The sequence below is a fragment of the Zeus faber genome (genome assembly GCF_960531495.2).
Source record: "Zeus faber genome assembly, chromosome: 10".
NCBI classification, from domain to species: domain Eukaryota; kingdom Metazoa; phylum Chordata; class Actinopteri; order Zeiformes; family Zeidae; genus Zeus; species Zeus faber.
This window is the reverse complement of record NC_137199.1, coordinates 1,108,069-1,127,857: the sequence shown is the minus strand read 5'-3', so window position 1 is coordinate 1,127,857 and position 19,789 is coordinate 1,108,069. Positions and strand designations below refer to the sequence as shown.

The 19,789-nt window shown below is 40.5% G+C and overlaps 1 protein-coding gene across 1 annotated transcript in view; it reads left to right on the top strand.

The window, feature by feature from the left end:
• rnf103 (ring finger protein 103) overlaps positions 1–19,569 on the top strand; it is a 44,673-nt gene extending 25,104 nt beyond the window's left edge. Inside the window, exons 5-7 of the mRNA XM_080007704.1 lie at positions 10,819–10,951; positions 17,574–17,660; positions 17,745–19,569. Coding sequence (XP_079863830.1) covers positions 10,819–10,951; positions 17,574–17,660; positions 17,745–18,812 — 1,288 coding nt within the window. The 3' untranslated portion in view covers positions 18,813–19,569. The remainder of the gene's footprint in view (positions 1–10,818; positions 10,952–17,573; positions 17,661–17,744) is intronic.
• Positions 19,570–19,789: the final 220 nt, after the last annotated feature.

Sequence of the window (19,789 nt, the reverse complement as noted above, 5' to 3'; positions counted from 1 at the left end):
ACTGGACTCTGAAACAGGGTTCCCATACCTTATACAAACAAATGTCCACCAGGACGCCGACAGTGTGGGGCCTTGGGCTGCTGAGCTGGCTGGTGACGGCATGGCCAGACCTGGCTGCTGCGGGGGCTGCTTGGAGGGGTGGCCTGGCTGCTGGGTGGTCCCGGCGATGGCTGGAGGGCAGAGAAGCTAGCCGCCAGCGGCTACCTATGGTGGTTGCTGGCTGCTTCTCCCCCAGTCCTCCACCGGACCCCCCAGGTGCTGTTGCTGCCAGTCAAGTGAGGGTTGGTCTGGCTGCTGGGCTGCTAGATAGTCCCGGCGATGCCTGCTGGGTGGAGAAGCTAGCTGCTAGCAGTTACCTGTGGTGGTTGCTGCACTGCTTATCCCCCCGTGCCACTGTAGCAGTTTCGCCACCACACAAGTGGCGTTTTCAGGGCCCTCCGGCACAGAGACACCGACGACGGGAGGTTGTTAATGCCGGTTTATTTTAGAGAAGAGGCTCGGTGGAATTAGCCAGGAGCAGATGGAACATGTCATGACAGGGCTCCTCCCTGAGTCAGTGTGTGGATGGGGTGTTTAAACTTGCCGCTTGTTAGCCCAACCAACGAGCGTCAGGTTTGGCTGCTCACGCCATCCCATCCACCATAATGCCATTGTCATAGGCGCTTGGAAATCAATGTGGATAATTTTATATGCTGCATGTGTAAGTTAACCAACTGCACATACAACTGAGTTAATTGATGGTCCTAGAATTTTGTGGGCGCCTCGGTAGACACGATGAAGAAAAATAATAGGTGTCAGATTATTATAAGCTCTAAGTATTAAAAATTTTTATATTTTGTATTGGATAATATTGAATATTTACACTTTTTACTCATTGTGGTTCTAATATGGCAATTAAATTTGGTTAAAGTTTGACTATATCATTTTCTCGGACACTGTATCTCAATCGGGGGTACTCGTCCCCTTGGGGGTACTGCAGGGGGTACTCCGAAAATTGGGGGGAATTTTTTTATTTATTTTTTTTAATATTTGTTATATAAAATGAAAAAAAAGAACATGTACAATGCACATACAGTACATCTTTTATGTTAATTTTCTTTCTTTTTTTTCTCCCAGTGTCAGTGAAGAGAGTACTCAGCTTTGAGAACCACTAGTCTAGGACTCGGACGTACAAGCAAACTGAGGCAGTCCTCAAAGTTTTGCTTAGAACGTACAGACAGTTTATGTATGTGGTGCACTGTTTGTCAACGAGGCCCAGTATTAGCAGAGAAACATATTTGAACTCCTCTGTGACTCTCTTAGCCAGACGTAATTGTTTGCCACTCTGTCTTGTGGTAGAGCTTAGATCAAGATCAACTTGCCTGCATTTAATCGTTTCCATTAGAGTTTAACTCAAATATTTACTGGGTGAAGTCTGTTCACCCATTACCTCTGGTGTAGATGTGACCACTGTTAGCTTTACATTTCCTGTACTAAAAGCAGAACTATCTTACATTTGGGATTTGGTGCCTCCACAATTTCTGAGTGCAATTGCACTTTTACAGCACTGTTGTAAAACTCGGTCCGGTGTCTGACAACAATTTATTTTACCCGACAAATTTGAACCTTATCGGTCACGTTACAATAACAGTCTATGTTACAAACGCAAATATAATGTAGACCGAGGTTACAGCGCCTCTTGCATGGACCTTGTGGCTTCAGCAAGCACTCAGTCCACGGCTCCTCCTGAACCTCTCTCTCTAGAGGGTTTCGGCCCCCCGCTACCGGTGTATGTACCAGATGTGCTCGGCCTGGCAGAGTGCCTCACATGTTCAAGTCAGTAGGTGTATGTGTGTGTATAAACAGTATATATATATATATATATATATATATATATATATATATATATATATATATGTGTATGTGTGTGTGCGCGTATATATATATATATATATATATGGCGTGCCGCAGGGTTGTGTGTTGAGCCCTCTGCTCTTCTCTCTCTTCACTCATGACTGCGCCCCTGTTTATGGCTCCAATGCCATAATCAAGTTCGCAGATGACACCACTGTGGTAGGCCTGATCAGAGATGAGGATGAAACCCCACCCCCCCTCTACACTGGACTTTTATATGGTTACCTGCTTACCTGTTGCATCTCACTTTCTGCAATGCAATGCAACCTTTTTACATTTACTGCCTTGCACTATATAACTGTTTGCACTCACTACTGCACTGTTTCATCAATTGCCCTTGCACTGCTATCACCTAAAAAACTGCACAATACTTTTTTTTAACTTAACTTGTTTTCTTATATTCCATAATCCGACAAAAACCTGCACAATATACATAGATATACTACATGTATATACAGTATATAGTATTTATATAAAATGTCTATTTATACTCTCTGTACATAATCTCCCTATACTCCTGACAAACCTGTATTTATAACCTTACACTGTTGTACATAATACATCCCTTTTGCCTACATAACTGCATAGAAACACTGTATTCAAATTGCACTTTGGTATTTAAATGCTTCTTTTGCACTTCTGGTTAGACGTCAACTGCATTTCATTGGTTCTGTACCTGTACTCTGCTAGTGACAATAAAGTTGAATCTAATCTAAAATATATATATATACACACACACACTGTATATATACACACCTATCAGCCACAACATTAAAACCATTCACAGGTGAAGTGAATTACATTGATCATCTCGTTACAGTGGCACCTGTCAAGGGGTGGGATATATTAGGCAGCAAGTGAACAGTCCTGTTGAAGTTGATGTGTTGGAAGCAGGAAAAATGGGCAAGTATGAGGATCTGAGCGACTTTGACAATGGCCAAATGGTGATGACTCGATGACTGGGCCAGAGTACCTCCAAAACAACAGGTCTTGTGGGGTGTTCCCGGTATGCAATGGTTTGTACCATCCAAAAGTGGTCCAAGTAAGGACAACCGATGAAACTGACGACAGGGTCATGGGCGCCCAAGGCTCATTGAAGGCTAGCTGTCTGGTCCTTTCCCACAGAAGAACTACTGTAGCACAAATTGCTGAAAAAGTTAATGCTGGCAATTATAGAAAGTTGTCAGAACACACAGTGCAACACAGCTTGCTGTGTACGGAGCTGCGTAGCCACAGACTGGTCAGAGTGCCCATGCTGACCCATGTCCACCACTGAAAGCACCACTGAATGGGCACGTGAGCGTCACAACTGGACCATGGAGCAATGGAAGATGGTGGCCTGGGCGGATGAATCATATTTTCTTTGACATCATGTGGATGGCCAGGTGCGTGTGCGTCATTCACCTGGGGAAAAGATGGCACCAGGATGCGCTATGGGAAGAAGGCAAGCTGGCGGAGGCAGTGTGATGCTTTGGACAATGTTCTGCTGGGAGTCCTTGGGTCCTGGCATTCATGTGGATGTTACTTTGATACGTACCACCTACCTAAACATTGTTGCGGACCAAATACACCTCTTCATGGCAACGGTATTATCTGGTGGAAGTGGCATAGTGGTGGAGGCAGGATAATGAGCCCTGCCGCACTGCAAAAATTATTCAGGAATGGTTAGAGGAACATGACAAAGAGTTCAAGGTGTTGACTTGGCCTCAAAATTCCCCAGATCAGAGTCTGATCGAGCATCTGTGGTATCACAAAATATAGAAAGATAAAGTACTTATATAGCATAAACAAAAGCCTTCACAAACAAAAAGCTGTGTGTGTGGTCAAAAGACTGTCTGCCCCCATAATGGGCTGGGCGATTTGGCCGAAAAATAAATTCATGATTCTTTTACAAACCAGTGGACAATTTTCGATTTGAACCTCAATTCTTTCCTGTTTATCTGTAAACAAACAAAAAATAGCAAGGCAAAATTTAAATACACATTTTATTTATTAACTTAATAAAAATAAATGAGAATATTAAGTAGTCTAGGGTAGGCGGCATGTGAACAAATCAGTTGTTCAAGAATAAAAAAATAAACAGCACCATGATGTTTTTTAATTAAATTGAAAAAAAATCTCTTGTAAGCCATTCCTGAAAAACACTTGTAAAATAAAAAATGTAATATAATAATTCATGATACACAACAAATAATGATAATAAAATGAATAATAAAAAAACACTCTCAAACAAAATAACTTCCCTTTGACTTTCTCGGAAGTTGTCTCCAGCTTTTTGGCGAGAAAGACAAGCCTGTAGTGGTGGGCAGTCTGAATCCCTTCAGGGACACAAATCTTTTGATTCAGTTCACTCCAGACATTCTACACTGATTCGTTCACCGAATCGGTAACGATATCCGGTGATTCTCACGTTCGCAAAGGACTCATTCTTGTAGTGTTCAGTGAGTCTGCTCTGCAGCTGAAGTCTGTGCAGGAAGACTGCTGGCATATCTTCTTCTTTCGGCTGCTCCCGTTGGGGGTCGCCCCAGCAGATCATGTGCCTCCAATACCTTCTGTTCTATGTATCTTCCTCCCTTACACCAACCGCCTGCATGTCCTCCCTCACCACATCCATAAACCTTCTCTTTGGCCTTCCTCTTTTCCTCTTGCCTGGCAGCTCCATCCTCAGCATCCTTCTCCCAATGTAACTCTCAGCTCTCCTACACACGTCCAAACCATCTCAATCTTGCCTCTCACACTTTTTCACCAAACTGTCCAACCTGAGCTGTCCCTCTAATGTACTCATTCTTAATCCTGTCCATCCTTGTCACTCCCAATGAAAATCTTAACATCCTCAACTCTGCCACCTCCAGTTCAGCCACCTGCCTTTTTGTCAGTGCCACCGCCTCTAAATCTGTACAACATAGCTGGTCTCAGACCGTCCTATAGACCTTCCCCTTCACTCTTGCTGGAACCCTTTCAGAGATCACTCCGGACACTCTTCTCCACCCACTCCACCCTGCATGTACTCTATTCTTCACTTCTTTCCCGCATTCTCCGCTGCTTTGGATGGTTGACCCCAAGTACTTGAACTCATCCTTCTTCTCCACCTCCAGTCCTTGCATTCTCAGCTTTTCGCCGTCTTCCCTCCTATTCAGGCACATGTATTCTGTCTTACTCCTGCTGACTTTCATTCCTCTTCTCTGTAATGCATGCCTCCAATTCTCCAGGCTCTCCTCAACCTGCTCCCTACTCTCACTACAAATCACAATGTCATCCGCAAACATCAGTCAACGGAGACTCCTGCCTGATTTAATCTGTTATCCTGTCCATCACCATTGCAAACAAGAAAGGGCTCAGAGCTGATCTTTGATGCAATCCCACCTCCACTTTGAATGCCTTCGTCACGCCTACTGCACACCTTACTACTGTCTGACTGCCCTCATACATATCCTGTACCACTCTTACGTACTTCTCTGCCACCCCTGACTTCCTCATGCAATACCACACTTCCTCTCTCGGCACCCTATCGTATGCTTTCTCTAAATCCACAAAGACACAGTGCAACTCCCTCTGGCCTTCCCTGTACTTTTCCATCATCTGTAGAACTCTTTCCTTGCTGAAACCATACTGCTGCTCGCTGATCCCCACCTCTCCTCTTAACCTATCCTCCACTACCCTTTCCCATAGCTTCATGCTTTGGCTAATCAGCTTTATTCCCCTGTAGTTACTACAGCTCTGTATGTCTCCCTTATCCTTGAAGATGGGTACCAGTACACTTCTTCTCCACTCCTCCGTCATCCTCTCCCTTCCCAGGATGGTGTCTTGTTAGGAACGCCACGGTCATCTCCCCTAAACATTTCCATGCTTCCCCAGGTATGTCATCTGGGCCAACTGCCTTTCCACTCTTCATCTTCGTTAATGCTGTTCTCACCTCATCCTTGCAAATTTGCTGCACTTCTTGATCCACTATCCCCACATCATCCACTCTTCTCTCCCTCTCATTTTCTTCATTCATCAACTCCTCAAAGTACTCCTTCCACCTTCTCAACACACTCTCCTCACTAGTCAGCACATTCCCATCATTATCCTTCATCACCCTAACCTGCTGTACATCCTTCCCAGCTTGGTCCCTTTGTCTTGCCAATCGGTACAAGTCCTTTTCTCCTTCCTTACTGTCCAACCTCTCATACAACTCGTCATACGCCTTTTCCTTTGCCTTTGCCACTTCACTCTTCACCTTGCGCCGCATCAGCTTGTACTCCTGTCTACTTTCTCCATCTCTCTATCCCATTTCTTCTTCGCCAACCTGTACTTCCTCATTCCACCACCAAGGGTCCTTGTCTTCCTTCCTATTCCTGCATGATACACAGAGTACCTTCTTGGCCATCTCCCTCACCAGCTTTACTTCTTCCCTAAATTGCATGCAACACCCCTCCTTATTCAACTTCCACCATGTTGTCTTTGGCTCTACATTTACTCCCTTCCTCTTCTTGGCCTCCAGGGTCATCCTACAGACCACCATCCGATGCTGCCTAGCAACACACTCCCCTACCACCACTTTGCAGTCACTAATCTTTTTCAGAATGCGCCTCCTGCATAAGATGTAGTCAACCTGTGTGCACCTTCCTCCACTCTTGTATGTCACCCTGTGTTCTTCCCTGTTCTTGAAATACGTATTCACAACAACCAATTCCATTCCTTTTGGCGAAATCCACCACCATTTGTCCGTCCACATTCCTCTCCTTGACACCATACCTACCCATCACCTTCTCATCACCTTTATCTCTGATCCCTTCGCCATGCCCATTGAGATCTGCTCAAACGACCATTCTCTCTCCCCTGGGGACGCTCTCCACCACTACATCCAACTCACTAAATAATTCTTCTTTCTCTTCCATCTCACTACCTTGGGGAGCATACGCACTGACCCACATTCATTATCACCCCATCAATTTCCATCTTCATGCTCATCACTCTGTCCGACACTCACGTCACCTCCAAAACACTCTTGACATATTCTTCCTTCAAGACTATCCCTACCCCATTTCTCCTGCCATCCACTCCATGATAGAACCGTTTGTACCCAGCTCCGATAGTCCTGGCCTTACTCCCCTTCCACCCAGTCTCGTGTACACATAGTACATCGACCTTCCTTCTCTCCATCATGTCAGCCAATTCTCTCTCTTTACCCTTCATAGCGCCAACGTTCAAAGTTCCTACTCTCTACTCTCCTACCCTTCTCCCTCTCCTGCTGTCTCCGGACACGCCCTCCCCCTCTTCTTCTTTTTCTTCTTCTTCTTCTTCTTCTTCTTCTTCTTCTTCTTCTGCGGCCGACAGTAGCACAATTTCCACTGGCACCCTGTTGGCTCACGGCACTAGTGGCGGTCGTTGATAACCCAGGCCTCGACCGATCCGGTATGGAAATCAGATTTTTTATCCGCATGGTTTTTACGCCAGATGCCCATCCTGACAACTCTTTCTATTCATCCGGGTTTGGGACCGGCCCTGATGATACACTGGCTTGTGCACCCCCAGTAGCTAAATTACGAGAAGACTGCTGGCGTATAACGATGTTAAAACATGTTTGACACCCCACTTTTGCCCCTGGTAGGCAGGGCAGGCAGGCATGGCTTGAGGCAAGCTCTTTGGCATGTTAACCCCCCGTACTGAAAAGCCTCTCCGAAGTGGTGCTTGTTGCAGAAATGGAGAGATATTTCTTGGCCAGACTTGTTACTCATTACTCAGCTTTGGGGAGTTAGCTCCACTGCAGTTGACGTTCATGGACATTTTTATGGTACGTCTGTCGGGACCCGCGTCTTCTAGAAAGTGAGAAAGTACAGAGCCCCTTAGATCAGGGGTTATATAACTTTTTGCTGGCGACCCCTAAAAATAATTCAAAAAGTCTTGCAACCCCGTCATTCCGACTCGCCCATGTTGGATCTAACAACAGCATAATTAAGTACACGTACTATTTGTACCACGTGGTTTTTGATATATTTAATATTATGTCTAAATAATTTCATGAGCTGTTTTATGTAACTTTCCACCCAATCATCGTCCATATCGCTCAAAAATAGTTTGGGACAGTCCCGCATTTTGAGCAATTGTCCCTCGTCCTGCAACCAGACGGAATGTCCTGCACTTTGACCAATTGAAGCTTGTTAATTGAAATACGTATTGCTATCAAAGTGTCAGTGCAGCAGCAGCTGCAAAAGTGTCTTCTTCGGTGTCGGGGACAGCAATGGGAGAGTGAGTTGCTATGGTTACAGGGACGCTCAGTGCAACCATGCACACACATACTGTAGGTGCGTCTCTTTCTCTCTGTCTCTCTTAGGGAAAATGTAGCCTATAAAGTTATTCATTGTGCATCTACTGAATAATTTAACAGAAAAAAATATTTCTGAAAAAAAATCTGCGGAGTCAAGAACTTTTTTTAAGTTCAGCCATTTCACAAACCGTAGGAAAATAAAATACTAATTAATCAATTAAATCGAAAAAATCGCCCAGCACTATCCCCATTACAGCCACACCTGCACTTCATCACACCTGAACTTAAATTAGTTTGGGTATATTATTTGGGTATCATTAGTTCCTCAGCCAGCCTGCAGAAGGTGTAAACTCACAGGGCAATTAGTGCATCCACACATTAAACACACACTATATAAAATTATCCAGTGCATAATTTACATAAATCATGACCCAAAAATCATGTACTAAAACAAGAACAGCTCATCCGACAACTATTAGGTTATGCATCTGTGCGTCCACCATATTGGAGGTTCGACATCCGCTGGTGGGCTTGTGAAGTGTGTGTCCCCTTCCCGGAGCCGACTACAGCTCACCCAACTCCGAAACCAGATTTCATGAAAGTCGGTTCGGAGCCGGGAGTTAACAACTATGTTTGTTTACTATGTCAACAAACATAGTTGTTAACGCCCCCAATGCAGTGTGCATTGGGGGCACCCCCCAACGCACACTGCATTTGTTTACTATGTTACGGGAAGAATCGCAAACCTGCTTGTGATTTCGAAGTTCGCTGATTTTGATCATTTTTATAGATTTTCGATTTCGAATTGGAATCGTGAGACCCCTAATATATATAGACATACATTGAATACAAATTATGATACAACATTGATATCACTAGGGCGGCCCCCTGAAAGTCAACAAGTTAAATCATCTGTCGGAGACAGATCAGTCGACTGAGATTCTTCAAGTAGGGTCGTATTTTAAATGTATTTTTTGTCAGTGTGTATTACAATAACAGCATAAAACAGATATAAGCTTACAAAAATGCTCAGGGGTAACATTTCAATGAGGAATTATGAATAAGGGGAATCATGGACTCATTCTCTGATATTAAGTTAAACGCGGACACAGCTCTCCAGTTGAAAGAACTCTAAACCAGGAAGCGATGCTGCGTTCGCGTGAACTCTGAAAACTGTCATTCATTTCTGAAATGACTCTGCAGAATAGTCGAATCTTCGTATTTAACAGCCAAATCCGATTCGACTGACACAATTCTGAGTTGGGTGCAGCCCTAGGTTCTATTAATAAATATAACTTTCACAGAGCATAGCAGTTTCGCATAGAATGTTGTTATAACATTTGAAGCTATTACAACTTTATCATAATTACAAATTTATCCTTTCTGATGTCCAAGAAGGCAAATATGGAGGAGCAGTTACAGTACAAAAGTCCTCAAATCCTGTAGGACTAGAATAATCATAGGAATCTTTCTGATCCAATCTTTCCAGAATGATTAATATTTTTCATCGTTTTCTCAAAGTTTAACAGAAGCTTTTGGTGTACTTTTCTAAGGTTTCAATGATGTTATCTTCTCTTATGTCTTTCGGCATGTGATTGGCCTTTGGTCAATCCATATCCATAATAAACTGTCATCATGGGGACTGACCAAAGAAATTATTCCTCTACCTTATTTCAATAACTGTATAGCCAACCATTTATCTTCAGACATGTTGGAGGCTGGTATCACATTTTTGTGTAGTATCACATCTTTTGTTTTCTGGATCATGCATGTATTGGATGCATGTATGAATGAACGTATGACCCAAAGTAATCGTTCATTGACCAATGTGGCTGGACAAATATATTTGGATTATGTGGATTAAATTTGTAGACATTTTATATGTATTTTATTATTTTTATTGTATATTAAGAAACATTCAGGTCCATTTGTTTTTTATTGTAAAGGAACTCAACTGAACCCCTTGGACATTAAAGCAACACTATATAACTTTTTTTAAATCTTAAAATAACAGCTTCAGTATCATTTTGATATTACACTGACATATACAGCATTACAGCACTATGTCACTTCCTCAATGTCTTTTTTTTTATTGAACAATTTATATTTACAGACTCAATAAGGGAACAGTAGCAAACAATAAAAACAAGCAAAACACTGAAAGTTACATAGTGCTGCTTTAAAGCCCTCAACACCAAAACTAATATTTTGTGTTGACTTTAATTATTTCAATTTTACTTTCAATATCTTTAAAGTAAATCCAGTATGTAGTATGTATATTCTGTAAGTGACAGATGGATAGATTGATAGATAGACGGACAGATGGACGGATAACCTCTTGATCTTGATTGTGGTGGATGGGATGGCTTGAGTAGCCACACCTGATGCTCCTTGGTTGAGCTAACGAGCATCAGGTTTAAAATCCCGATCCACACTCTCATTCAGCATAGGAGCCCTGTCATGACATGTTCCATCTGCTTCTGGCGAATTCAACCTAGCCTCATCTCTACAATAAACTTGTGTATCAACCCCCCGTCGTCTGTGTCGGTGGCGAACCTGCCACATTGATCTTGAGCTATAAATATATATATTTTTTAGGGGTATTTCACTCTGCTCTTCCCTCTCCTCACTTTTCACTTTTACCCAAATTTCCTCTCTTTCTCCATTACCTGTAGTACTGGAGAGTACCTGTCCCTGGCTGCCATGGATACTTTTCTACGTTCAGTCCAACCAGAAGTCAATGACCTGTTCGTTCTCAGTCTGGTTTTGGTTAATCTGCTGGCCTGGATGGATCTTTTCATCACACAGGTTACTACTGCTCCGGACCATCACTTTTGCATATGTGACATGACATTGAAGGATTAAAGGATAGGTTTGATATTTTTCAATCAAGCCTTTTTAACATGTTGGTTCCCGTAATTTATAACTGTTCATAGCACAACCTCACTGAATCCTTCATGTTAAAAAAGTACCACTGTGATGCAGCTTATCACTATAAATACAAAAACATTACATTTCCTCAACGGAAATGGAAAATTGACAGTCACACAGGTTTTGGTGTATTTGACATATTTTGAATAACTAATATATTTTATTTAAAAAAATGTTTTGTATAATTCCTGTAGTATACACACATTTTAATGTTGACTATATAGTATCAACTAAAACTATTCAAAACTGCCCCAGTAGCCCCCCCATGTTGGCTACAGTATCAGTAGAACAGCAAGGTCCCTGAGCTAGAGAAAGGATCTGTGATTCAGAGAATCTCCGAAGGCATAGATGAACCTTTATGAAGACACCAACTTGCCCTCATTGCCTCCTGCCTGTATAGTTTTGCAAGCTAAAGGCTTTTACCAGAGGTGATATAATACAACATGCCTCATTTAAATGGAGAAAAAAACATTGCCAGGCAACTCAATTTGGAGAAAAAAATCGATGTTACTGAGAATAGTTTTGAACAAAATATGTCTGCCCTAACCAGATTCAAATTTGAATTAAAAACAATCGTGACCAAAGGGTGGAATTGTTCTTGTTTCGTGATAGGCAAAATAATGGAAGATAAAGCAGGGAAGAAGTTGGTAAGATACATCAAGTTAAAGAAGGCTCTCAGCTCCATCCAATCTTTGAGAGTACAGGGGGATGTGCCAATATTAAAATTGCTTTGAAAAACTCTGAAATTTTCAGGCTGAAACTATCTAAAAAACAATGGTAGAAGTTATGAACACGGTTTACATCTTGTTTGAACTAGAACGTCACAAACATCTCATGGTTCAACTTTCTTCCAAATTGATCCACATACGGAGCAGAAATTAATGAAAAACCAACCAAATTGTGGATCTGTTTGATTGATATTTTATCTCTTTGGTCCCCATTACTTTCCCGGATTCATGAAAACATACAAAAAAACATTTGTCCACAAAAATTAGTGACCACATCGAGTCCACTCGACTGTGTGAGTAAGTGATGCGTTCAAGATCCAGGAAGGCATCGGAAAACAGAAGCTGTGATATGGTTATTACCCACAGAAATACCACAAAGTTTTTTCATATTTCATGAAAACGTAACTTATTGAAAATGTATTACAAGGATAGAAGTCACCACTAACGTATGTTTGACTGCCTTCATAAATCTCTTTAAATATGTAAACCTGCATAAATACATCATAATTGATGGGCACGAGACCAAACGTCACCTGCCGTCACTAAGACTGCACATGTACTTTCTTACACAACAAGGTAGGTTATAACAATGACAAGGTTTGGTTTAAAGTTGAAAAAATAATAATAATAATATAAAGAAAATATATAAAAATTTTAAAAATTTAAATATGATACCAATATAGTTGAAACATTTAAAAACGCATGAAAGACGTTACAATGTTGTTTACCACAATACTGAACAGAATTACAAAAAAAGGACTGAAATATAAAAAAGACAAATATGTGTATCATGATCAATACTGGCCATGTAGGAAAGAACAAAGAAAAAATAATTATGAAATGAATGAACACAACACAATCATTTACATTTACATTTAGTCATTTAGCAGACGCTTTTATCCAAAGCGACTTACAAGGGAGAATAACATTCAAGCTACAATTCAAGCTACAATAATCAAAACATTTTTAAAAGGAAATAATTACCTCTGTTAGAGAAACGATAAGTACTGGTCCAGAATATGTATGTGCAGTCTGCCATCGACAACTTTTTAAACAAGTCATTAAATGTCTAAGAGAATAATATTTCAAAAAAGGAAAAATAATTGCTTTAATCACTATTAATTGTATAACAGAAACATGTTTGCACAAAAATTTGTAAAGACAATTGTATTTTCCAAATTGAACTTTCTGGTCGACTATAGATTTGTTTCACACTCCACAGGAAAATTATTTCTGAGGAAAGTACTGTGAACAATTAGACTTTAGATCCTATTCCACCAGAAATAAAATGCTTAAACTCAGTGGAACAGCACGTAATTGCAAGCAATATGCCATTCATGAAAATTCAGGTGCACAAAATGGCTTTCATGGACGAGTCACATGTGTACCTTCAAATATCACCAATGATACAAATGTACGTCCAAGATATTATGGTAATGACCTTATGGTCTGTGTGGAAATTAACTTACAAAGGCCATTATAAATATTGATATAAATATTGATATTAAGAATACGAAACACGTGGTATAAGGATGTAGAATTTATCAATGAATGGAATAATCCTCTTTCCAAAATGAAAGATCCAAAAAACACAAATAACAATAATGAATTGATGTGCATTGATAATATTGAAAATGCAGATTTAACTTCAGAAGATGAAAATATTGATGAAACATTAACGGATAAACAATAACATGGTATGTTTGACACGTTTCCAACCAGTTGATATTGTACAGGAAGTATTAGATCAGCAGTTTGACGACATTTTGTCTGTAGCACTAGCAGAAGGGAACAACCCTGTAATTTATTGGCAGATGAAATCAATGAAGCAAAATGTTTCCCAGTTTTTTCCCCAAACAACAAATGGGAACGTTTCATACGTGTTGTCGTCCAAGTTTGATTCAGACAAATCTACTGTATCAGGCCAATCATTTGTATCAGGAAATATTTTTTAAACTCACCAAAAATTGAAGAACATTGACGTTATATTGAACACAGCCACTTTGTAACATCGTGAACCAATGGCATATAAATCCACGGTTCGTGTCTGAGTGGTCGTAAAAATCGAAGGATTTTAATTTGTGCTACGTTGCACAGAATCCGGAGAACTGTAAGTCATATCTTACACAACTAAACTGGAACCTGTATTACTGCCTGCAGCTATATTTATTATTATTATTATTATAATTATTATTTTTATTATGACTACAGGTACTCCTCACTTAACAACCTACCTGTTTAACGACCGTTTGGCCTTACAACCAGCTCTCCAACCAGTCAGTATTGTACGCTGTACGAGAACTTTGGTCGTGGAAACGGCAGCACGGCGTCTCATCTCGCATCACCCTTTCTCAGTGTCAATCTCGTACAGTCGGTCAGTACGGTCAGTATTCACTACACTAGCGTTCGCAATCTCCAAGACTGAAATATTGGTAAGGGGGCAGCTCCTCGCTTATCTACCAATTCACTTAACGACCTAGTCGTAGGAACGGAACTCGGTCGTTAAGTGAGGAGTACCTGTACTAATATTTTTTTTTATTATTAGCTGACCCCACTATGATGAATAATGCATTAAATAACACATTTTTACGTTGGCATTTAAGCCTTGTTTATACTCCAAAATGGAGACCTACATTGGGTGTGTGCATATGCAGACACGTTCCACACAAGCTTATTAGAAAAACTAAGTAAAATAAAATTTACCGTAGGCTTCCATGTTTTGCCCAACATGGACTGCAGCATTCCATAACATGGAATCATTAAATTCTGACCACCAAACAAAGTTAGTTGCTTTGCACCCTTAACTGCGAAGGTTTATGTTGAAGTGATGATTGTGAACTTATTTTCTGGCTTGTTTCATTCCGTTCCATTGTTTGTAGGCTGTTTACAAGCCTCAAGAACATCACTAGTGCATGTGCAGTTGGCGCGTTTCACTGCGTACAGTCTGTGCACAATTTCACTGTCACAAATCTGGGAGGTGCCTTTGTAGGTGAAGTTTGCGGATGTGAGCAAATCATGTCACACGAACCCTTGCGGCGATGCAGAAATGTCCCACCGGATATTTTGATTTCTGGATTTTTTTATAGTTGTATTTTATTACTTTTATTTTTTCATAATTTTACATGATGAGTCAGACGTATTTTTCTTATTATGTAATTTTGTGTTTTTTCCTTAGGGTTGCTTGTTAGGAAAATCTGACAAGCGACTTCTTTTTTTTTCCATTTATGGTCGCTATTTTCCCCAATGCATTGATTGACACCATCTGCTCACAGCCTCACAATAATATCAATAATATACCTTCCTGCAAATCCTCACGTTGACCTACCCCGCCCCCTCCTTCCCCTCGCCTCCCCCTGCACCACCATTTTGCTGTGACTTGCCAGATAAGAGATGTATAATCCTGAGATTACCCTATTTTAAAATACAGATTTGTTCTCTAAATTGTCAGGGTACAAAGTTAACTGGGTCAAATCAGAGGCTTCTAATGACCTTTTGTCCCTCAAATTTATTTAGACCGGGTGATTTTTGCCTGGTCAATTGAACCCTTCTTAGATTCAAGACTAACATAGAGCGATGGTCCTCTCTTTTCCTATCTCGGTGGGGCAAGGCCAATGTTCCGGACTAATTTAACGGACTAATTTTCTCTGAAATTATGAATTGAAATTAAATCTCTGAAACTACAGAGGCCAGAGAAGACATAGTATTCCAAACCTTCTGCTATATCATTACACCTTTGGTCTCCGGGCACATGGCACATAATATCATATGCAGTTGTGTGGAAGAGAACCAGTTCTAATGTCGCATATAGGGCATTCACCATTGATCCGGATGGTGTGGTTAGACATGAGATTAAGGTTCTAGGTAATTTATGAGGATGGCACAATTAAATCTTTTGATAAGACATTCAACCTGCTTCAACACCAGTTTTTGAGGTATTTAAAACTCAGAACATCTAATGGTAAATAATTTTGGTGAAGGGCGTCACGCCTTTCACCAAAAGTTTGTTGTAAAATGCCAATAAAAATGAAAAACTATTAATGATTTTCAAATAATGCAGGCTACGGTAGGTTTTCAGCAGTGTTGAGGTACTTACTCAAAATTGTAACGCATTAGACATTACCCGTTCCTTCAAAAAAAGTAACTTAGTAATTTAGTAAAAAAGTAAGCCCTACTTTACTTAATTACTCCCTGTAGAAAGTAATTTGTTACACTACTCATTGCATTTTTTTGGCCTTACTCCACAACATCGCCTGAGATGCCACCCCAAGTAATTGGCAGTTAATAGAATATTAAACCTTACATATGCCCATATATCAGCACAAATCCCTACCATAATGAGGAGGACATACACAAGATCTTTCTTATATGCTCTTTAAAAATCAAAGTCAACAGCAAAGTTGGTGAAAACCAGCCCAAAGAGCGCTTCACAGAAAAATGTTGTGGCGAGAACAAGGCTCATTTGCATGCCTAGGAGAATCAAGACAGCACTGGCAGTAGGCTATAACTGCCTCAAAATAAACCGATGTCAATATATGAAACAATATAATAGACGTTGGTGTTCCTAACATCGCCTAGTACAAATATTAATCGCCTCAAAATAATATCAATGAGTAAAATAATATGAGACTGGCCTTCCTAACACCCATAGATGATAACAGATTTAATTAAAATGAAAAAAAAAATGGCATATGATAAGTAAGTTTAAATGGCATATAAACTGCATTTAACCAGCCAAACACACTTAAACAAACTCACTCAAGTTGCTCGCTTACCAAACCATGGCTTTATTTAGTTTATCACACGAGAGGGGAAAACGAAAAGCCAATCAATTTGGACGATCTAAACTAAAGCTGACCTTTCAACTCTAACCAGTGCCCCCCGACACCTCCCTCCTGGGTAGTTTGCAGTTGCAAACAAACTGCTGCGATGACAGAGTGACAGTGTCCAGAGTGAACAAATCGTCGGATGCACATGTAGAACTTATTTAGGCTAACGCAAGTAACGAGTAACGACATAATTGTTTGATTAATACTGTAACTGTAATGTGATTACTGCATTTAGGAACAGAAACTCGTTACATTATTGCATTACATACAGATGTGATGTGATTACCCCCAACACTGGTTGTCAGTAGGTAGCAGCACAATGTCCTGTCTCAAGTCTTTTACGCAGATATAGCCAAAATGACAGATTTTCAGAAGTGGAAAAGGTTAAATACAACCCTGAAAAACCTCATGCAATTCCACAGATTGTGAATTTCCCTTTTTCAAAATGGGATTCAACTGCATTTGAGAACATTGAGAAGTTTCAGCGTGGTGGTAAGGTTCTCAACACTACACTGCTCAGTAAGGCTGTGCTATGAACATTTTAAAATCATGAGAACCAACATTTTAATAATGCCAGGGTTGGAAAATGGTAAAGATAGGTTACATGTATTTGCATCAGATAGGTTAAAGGATCAATTTCTACCACTGAAGATAACCCTGTCTTTTGAAAAACATTTTTCTTTAATCGCTCTAAGATATTTTATTTTTCTGGCAAAAATGTTGTTTTACCTTCTGACGTCAATGAAGTGTAAATTATCCTTATTACTTATTTGAAACCCAATTTTCAGGAGCTGCACAAATCCATTACTGCTAAGCTTTAGGAATACCGATTCTTGTCTTGCATTAATGAAACTGAAGTTCTTATACTTGGAATTCAAAAAAAAAAAAAACAGAAAAATGGAGAGCTGAAATAATTTATACAAATTGTATTTTCTTTAATGGCAGGGAGCAACAGTGAAGCGGTTTGTTGTTCTGATCAGAACTCTGGGTACCTATAACTCGTTACTGCTGGTCTCCTGGCTTCCTGTTTTGGTAGGTTATTATCTACACCACAAATCCTATATAAATTATTTTGTCAATTATCACACCCACAAGTCCTGTCTCCTCTCCACTCAGGCACTACTGCAATTGCCCTACTTGGAAACCTTATCTGCATACAGTCTCAAGCTGCTGCGTTACACTGACACAACATCATTGGCTAGCCTTATTCGAGCTGACTGGACTTTCTACTCCTCTCATCCCACCCTCTTTCTCTCAACATACCTTGCACATGGCCTGCTAGTAGATTACTTTGAGAAAAAGCGCCGCTGTGCTGCAAGGAGCGAAGAGGAGTACAGTACAAATCTAGAGTTTCTTACTAGTCTGTGGGACTGGTACACTTCTTACCTGCTTCATCCAATTGCATCACTGCAGCAGGTGCCAACTGATCAGTCGGATTGGGATGATCCCAACATCCTCTTTGAGCATTTGCCTTTTCCTGATCTTTGGCTACGCCCCCTGGTAAATCCAGAATACATCAAAAACCTCCCAACATGGAAGTTCAGAACTGTCAATCAAAGCGGGAGCGAGACATGCAGAGAGGTGGACCAAGACGTGGATAAAACTGATTCAGACACGGACAGTGAAACTCAGAGCACTTTTCCATGGACGGATCAAACCAGGCGAACACATATGGTCTTAGCGGAAGATGCCTTCAGTAAAAAAGACAATTATTCGCCATTGAAGGAAAATGGAAACTCAGTTCAAGCCCAGTTTGGTACAGAGACAGACTTTGCAAGAGAAGATATAAATAAAGAATACGTTGGCAGTGGTGCCTGTGATACTATTTCAAGAGCCCCCCGCTGTTGCCAAGGATCATTAGGATCACAGAGTCTTTGCAAGGAAGATGGGCTCCAACGTACCCATGACACTCAACTTTATCAGCAATGTGATTGGTCTGTGTGGCCGTGGGGAATGATCCACTCTTTAGAGTGTGTGGTTTGTTTAGAGACCTTTGCATGTGAGGAGTTGTTAATTGGTCTGCCTTGTGGACACACCTTCCACCAGCAGTGCATTGTGGTCTGGCTGGAGGGCAGCAAACACTGCTGCCCAGTCTGTCGTTGGCCTAGCTACAAGAAGAAACTTCAGAACCAAACAGAGATGGGCTGCAGTCAAACTGGGGATGCTGAAAATGGACAAGACTGACAGAGTTGGTCTTTCTCAGGCATCACTTGCCTAATTCTTACTTATTCCTCTTTGCTTGTCTTAATTTCCTCTCGCCTTCATAATGCTCAGCATCGCTGTTGTACTGATTACTGAAAATTCTTATTTGTAAATGGTTCATGAATTGTTATTTATAATATCAGATCCCTGTTTTTAATACTTGTCACATATTTTGTTTTAGCATTTGTCAATAAGTTGTCAGTTAATTGTTGAGCTCAAAGGAGAATGTGTCATTAGCTTGCAACATCAATGTTCATATTGTGCATATTTATTAGTATTGATGAATATTAGTCTGTTGGGGGGGGGATACTTAAACTGAGAATGTCACATGAGTATTAGAAGTATTTTTTTAGAAAAGCACAAAGGACATTTAAATCCATTGCTCTTACTGAAAATCGCATTAAAAAAAAAAAAAAAAGTAATTCAAAAAAACAAAGTTCATGTCAAGGAGGTAATTAAAAAGGAGCTAAATGAAATATCTGTTGAAGGAGCAGATAACTGATTTATCTTATCCGAATGTTGTAACATGTTTGAATTATCTTTTGCTAAAAATGTAGCTCCAGATCCAAAATTATATCAGAAAGACCTGAATCCTTATCAACTGTAACAATCATGCATGTGCTCTTTTTGTAAACATCCCCTTAACCATAAGCCTGTTTAGGGGTGCAATTAAAGTTCATCATGGGTGAAAATTAAATAAAAATGGAAAACCTTCCCAGCAGCAGAAAAAAAAAATATGCATGAGTGACACGTTTGCGTTTAATTTTGTCTCACAGCAAATTGTCATTTTAAGTGTCTATGTTCAGGGCCCATATTTATTAAGTGTCTCAGAGTAGGGCTTTGTGATTAATCATATGCACATTATTGATTTATGCCTCTATGCAATCTCATTCCTATCAGATATCATAAGACAAACTTTAATCCGGGGGGGGGGGGGGGGGTTAACAGTGGATAGAAAC